This window comes from Marmota monax, unplaced genomic scaffold (genome assembly GCF_021218885.2).
Source record: "Marmota monax isolate L192 unplaced genomic scaffold, Marmota_monax_Labrador192_F-V1.1 WCK01_AAM20220418_F8-fsc00011, whole genome shotgun sequence".
NCBI classification, from domain to species: Eukaryota; Metazoa; Chordata; class Mammalia; order Rodentia; family Sciuridae; genus Marmota; species Marmota monax.
In genome coordinates, this window is record NW_026693082.1 from 22,899,470 (window position 1) to 22,905,503 (window position 6,034).

The 6,034-nt window shown below is 35.6% G+C and overlaps 1 protein-coding gene across 1 annotated transcript; it reads right to left on the reverse strand.

The window, feature by feature from the left end:
* Nucleotides 1-2,101: 2,101 nt before the first annotated feature.
* Nucleotides 2,102-5,524, reverse strand: LOC124099026 (thyroid receptor-interacting protein 11-like). Its single transcript, XM_046453975.2, is given in 1 exon segment — nucleotides 2,102-5,524. A coding segment is annotated over 1 exon segment (3,348 nt). The 3' UTR covers nucleotides 2,102-2,176.
* Nucleotides 5,525-6,034: the final 510 nt, after the last annotated feature.

Here is a 6,034-nt window from a genome sequence, read left to right on the forward strand (position 1 = left end):
GTTTCTGAAAATATAGAGTCACATTTTAATAAAAAATGGATTTTAAATAATGGGTTCTAGGAACTGCAGTTGTAGCAACACTTTGATTTATTTTTATACTTGTTTGCTATTGGAAAAACACATGTTTCTGTCAAAGCACATCAAATTCATGAACACATTTTACATGGAGAGCTCAATAAATATCGTCTTGCAAGCTTCACTCATTTTAAAATATGATCAATAATGGAAAAGATTCCATGAGCTTCTGGAAAAAGGTAAATTCATTTCAGCTGTTTGGGGGTGAAATAGTGTGTAGATGTCTATTAGGTACATTTGATTTATAGTATTAAAGTCAGAAAAATCCTTATTAATTTTATACTTGGATGACCTGTCTGCTGGTGATAGGGGTTCTTGCTAACAACATTTAGTTGCATTTTGTTTTTTGATCCAATCCATTAATCTGTGTCTTTTAACTGAAGAGTTGAGGCCAGATGCATTCAGGGTTATTATGAATATGCGTTTGTAATTTTTCTGATATTTTGGTTTGTTTACTACATTTAATTCTGTCTTAATTTTCATTTAGTTGGTTGCTCTTCTCATGGTCATCATCTATTTAGGAGCTTTGGGAGTTATTTTTGGGTATATCTTTGTGCAGTTTATCTTTGAGTATTCTTTGTAGTGCTTCTTCGGTGATCATAAATTCTTTTAGCTTATCCATGTCATGTAAAGCAATTCTTTCTACATGGATTTTGAAAGAGCTTTGCTGGATTTAGAAATCTTGACTGACAAAAATTTTCTTTAAGAGCTTTCTTGAATATCTCATTCTGGGCCTTGTTCTTCTTTAGTATCTGAGTTCAGAAGCCAGAAGTTAGCCTTTGTGGCTTGCTCCTAAATGAGACCTGATAGTTTTCTCTTGCAGCTTTTAGTGCTCTTGTCTTCTTTTCTATGTTAGGTATTTTAATTATCATGTATAAAAAAACAAAAAGTTGAATCTGAGAGAAAATTTTTTTAAAAGAAATAAAAAAGGAAGAAAAGATGATATATATTTATAGCAACCAGGTATTTTGTCTTCCCTTTTTGATTTTTGTAAATTAAGAAAAAAGATAAATCAAAAGTTACCAGCCCAAGCTAGGTGAAATCGGAGAAGAGAAAAAAGCAGATCATACAACAAATACCTTTCTGACACCTGGAGCTTCCAAAACCACTAAGAACACTTTCATTAAAATTAATTGTATGAAAATTTATATTAAATTATGTAATGAATATTAATTAATCAGATTTATATTACATTTTATTTAAATTCATTTCTTTACATTTTATTAAATTAATTTAAATAAAATTTAATAAATTTTTAAATATAAATTATGTTATAATTTAATATAAATTAATTTTATTAAATTAAAAAGCAATACAAATAAAATTTTAAGTGCTACATCAAAAAAATAAAGTTAAATTAAATGTAATAAAACTATCATAAAATTAATTATTAAAATAAATTTAAATTAAAGGTAATAATATTAATTTATATTTAATTATAATATAATTTATATTTAAAAATTTGTTTCATACTAAATTAATTTTAATAAAAATGTTCTTAATGGTTCTAGAAACTACGGGTGTCAGAGAAGCAATTGCCACATAATCTGCTTTCTCTCCTCTCCGACTTTCACCCAACTCAACCTGGAAACTCTTGATTCATCTTTTATCTTAATTTACAAAAATAAAAAAAAGATTATTTTAAATACGCTTTTTGATAACCCAGAGAAGTGTTTAGATAAACAGTCCAGATTTTAATGATACATTCTTACAAATTAACTTTTCCATTGGAAATGATTGATGTATTAAGACTTTTGGTTTGACTCACACTTAACGTGTAGAAACCATTTTCCTTATGGACATATTTAACACCTAGAAAATTGAATTTAACCTGAAGTGACTTTGTAGCCAATTGAAATAGTTAAATGAATAGGTTTTGATTAAAGAATTTTGATAAAAAGGATCTTAGAATTGAACCACTAAATTTCATATTTGGGCCCTCCAAGTGTAATTTTGTTTTAGTAGTTGGACAATGTTGAACAAAAAGTCCTCATAAAGAACTATTAAGCCTAGTTTGCTCATCTGGTCTCAAGGGTATGTTGGGGACACTTTTGGATCTTCCCATTCAAAATGGCTATATTTAACACCTAGAAAATTGAATTTAACCTGAAGTGACTTTGTAGCCAATTGAAATAGTTAAATGGATACTAACAAATAATCCTTGTTTTCTTTCCATAGTGAAGGTCTGGAGTTGCTGCTGGAGGTCAAGGACATCCTAGGTGTATGAAACTGGAGACATTCTAGCACAAAGAGCTCGTCTTTCCACGTCTTTCTGCTGGATAATTTGAGTGAGTTTCTCAACCTCATCTTTAGACAGCTGATCGATCTGTTTGGTTAAAGATACATTCTTTGAATTACAAAGTTGAATCTCAAGTATTTGTTCTTTGATTCTTTCCACAAATTTTTCCATTTTGGCTTTACATATGGCATGGTTTTCACTCCCATTTTCTATATTAAGGCTTTTCACTTTTGTTTCTGGAAAACTATCAGCATTCTCTGTTTGAATGTCCTGTCTCTCTTCATGCCCCTGGGCTTTTATTTGTTCGATGGTTTTCTGCAAATTCTTAATTTCCTTGTCTTTTTTAAAAAACAGTTGGGTATGTGCAGCCTTCATCTGCTCATACTGGTATTTCAATTTATCCATTTCCTCCTTCTGCTCCTGTAGAGACTGAAGTAGCTGCATTTGACTCTGGTTTTGATCTTCAATGACCTTTTGATGATGTGTAACTTCCTCTTCCAGATGATTCTTGATGATATTCAGTTGAGATACCTCAGATTCTAGTTCTGTGATACTATCGAGGGTTTGAGGCTCAACCACAGCTCCAACTCGATTCTGCTGTTCCCTAAGTCTTTCCAATTCTTCTTGCAGATGACTGTTTTCTTCTTTCATGGAGCTAAGACTTCTGTCTTTACCCTCTATGGTCTGCCTTAAAGTTTCATTTTGTTTTAAGGCCTGAGAACACTTATCCAAATCCTTTTGCAGTGCTGAACTTTCTTGTTTGAGTTGGCCAATAAAAATTTCTTTCTCATTTATAAGTTGCATCAATTGCTTCTGTTCTTCTAAACGAGATGCCAACATTTCCTTAGTTTCTTTTTGATCAGTAGCCATTTGCTCAATATTCTTTTTGAGTCCTGCTATTTCAAAGTCTTTCTCTTGACTGAGTTGCACTACATGCTCCTGTTCCAGCTGTAAGGCAGAGGTATTACAATTACATACATTTGAGAGTTCCTGAATAGTCTGCCTGTAATTGTTTGCTTCTTCCAACAGTTTCTTTTTGGCCTGACACAGTTCTACTTCTATCTGTTCTTTCTCTGTTTTCAGAGTCTCCATAATAGTGTCTTTTTCTAGAGAAATTTGGTTGTTACCAGCAATAGATTCTTCCAATTGATGCCTTACATCTTCACATGCTGAAATCAACTTGTCATTTTCCATTTTCAGATCAAAAGCAACTTTCTTTAAATTTTCATTGAGCTGTTCTACTTCTGCAAGATTTTGCTTCAAGTTTGTAATTTCGACTTCCCCTTCTTTAAGCAAGTCATCCTTAAAATGAGAGTCTTCATTAACAGCATGTCTTAACTCGTTCTGAACTCTACATAGTTCCTCTTCCTTTTGGCTAATGTATTCCTTAAGTTCCAGGTTTTCCTGCTGGATATTTAAACTACTTTTTTGTGACTGACTTAGCTGATTTACTAAATCTTCAACTTTATCTTCAAGCTTCTGCTTGGTTAAATGCAAATCACGGAGGCTCAGTGCACTCTCAGTTAACTTTTCTTTCTCTACATGCAACTCTTTAGTTATGTCCGTTTTATCCTCCTCAAATTGATGAACTCTCTCTTTTTTGTCATCTAGATCTTGTTTCAATTTCGTGATTAGACCATCTCCTTCATTTTGCTGTTTTGATAGCTCATCTATTATCAAATTCATGTGCTTTGTAGCTTCCTGGTTCTCGTTGTCCAGTTTTTCTAACTCAGCTATCAGCATTTCCTTTTCGTTAATACTTTCATTCAGTTCTTGCTCCTTAGCATCCAAGTTAAGTGTTAAGTCATGTATTTGTACATTCAAATTCATGTCTGTTGAAGCCGAACTTTTAATGACTTCATATTCCCAGCTCAATTTGCAAAGTGATATCTGAAGTTCTTCCTTTTCTTGACTCAATAATGATTTCTCTTTTTCTAAAACTTGGACATGCATTTGAAGTTTCAGATTGTCTTCAGCAAGACTGGTATCTTGTTTTAAACTACTCAGACTCATTTTTTCATTTTCAGCATCAGACAGGGCTTGTTGTATTCTCAACACTTCTCCCACTGATGAACTCTGTGGAGATATTGTTCCCTTTTCTGTAGCAGGATGACTCTGCTCCATCACAGAAGGCTGCAATTTACTACATTCCACTTTCAAGTTTTCACACTCTTCAATTATTTGTCTCTTTTCCACACTGAGCTGCTCTTTTTCTCTCTTCAGGACATCTCTGTCGTGTTCTGCAGAAGATAATTTTTTCTTTATGACTTTGATTGTATCCTCAAGTTCTTTGATTCTTCTTGTGGACTCTAGTTTTTCAGTTTGTAGAACCTGAATAGTGTTTTGCATCTCCCAGACTTGAGACTCATCAGTGACTGTAACTCCTGAGTCACCTTGGTGTAACAGCTTTTCAAGTTCTGCGATCCGTCCTTCATAGTCATATGACTCCTGTTTATGCTGGTGATTTAACTCTGCCAGTTTCTGTTGATGTGCATTCTGCAAAACGGACATTTCATGTTGGTGATGATCCATGTCCTGACTTCGGTTTTGTTCCAGTACCTTAATTGTATGGTATAGTTTGCTGATTTCACTTTGATCTGAATCATTTGTTCTTTGTGCCTGCGTGTTACGCCTCCAATGGCCAACTTCACATTCAAGTCTTGAAACTTCATTTTTCAATCTGTTTATTTCCTTTTGTGATGAAATTATGTTACTAAAGTCCTTGGCATCATCACAGAAAGTTGAAAAATGATGGCTGAGTCCATAACCGAATGAACAAGGTGCCCTGGTTGCTGGTACACCACCCGCTCCTGAAGGTACTGATTGAGCAGCTGACTGCAGGCTCAACACCTGCTCCTGTAGTGCCATCTGGCTTGCTTGAAGATGGCTGAAGTCTACCTGTTTCTGTTGCAGCTGGTTTTGGTAACTTGTAGATTGAAGGTTTATTTGAAGCTGTGCTGCTTCATCCTTTTTGTCCAGATCAGTACAATACTTTTTAAGTCTTGTATTCTCTGATCTCAACCTTGATTCTGTGGTTTCAATTTTTTTTCCTCGACAACGAAGTGAACTGTCTTCCACAGCTTTGGAGACCTCCACAGGCATATGTATGATGCAGCTGGAGACTTGGCCAGTGGGGGAAGCCAAGCTGCCTCCCACCTGACCCAAGGAGTGGCCCAAGCCAGAGTCTAGGCCTCTAAACCAGGATGACATTGCTAGAGCTTCAGAGAGCCATCAGCTCCTCCCTGAAAACCACTCTATGGCCATCCACCTTCTAGCTGAATGTCCTGGAGCATTGCAGGGATCAATTATGACCAAAGCATTCAGAATTCCGGGGAGTGCAGGGTTCTTGCCACCTTGGCACTCTGCCTTAAAGGTAGAGGCCTGGCCTGGACTTTGACTAGGGACTTGCCACCAGGGCCTCAGTCACCCCTGTGGGGCCTCTGCTCCCTCCCTGGACTTTCAGCCCTCTGGTTGGGTGACTTCTCCCTCAGAGTTAGTGACTCCCCCAGCTCCAGCTGGTCCTGCCACCTCCATGCTGGCCACCAGAACACCCCCATCTGAGAGACTTTACCCTGTCTTGGAGGCCTGAAGTTGAAGTTCTGCCCTCAAGGACTCAAGTTTTCTATGAAATCTAATTTGTTGGTGATGGTTTCCAGTGGAATTTTCTTTTATTGTTGTTGTTGTTTAATATATGACAGCGGAATGCATTACAATTCTTAT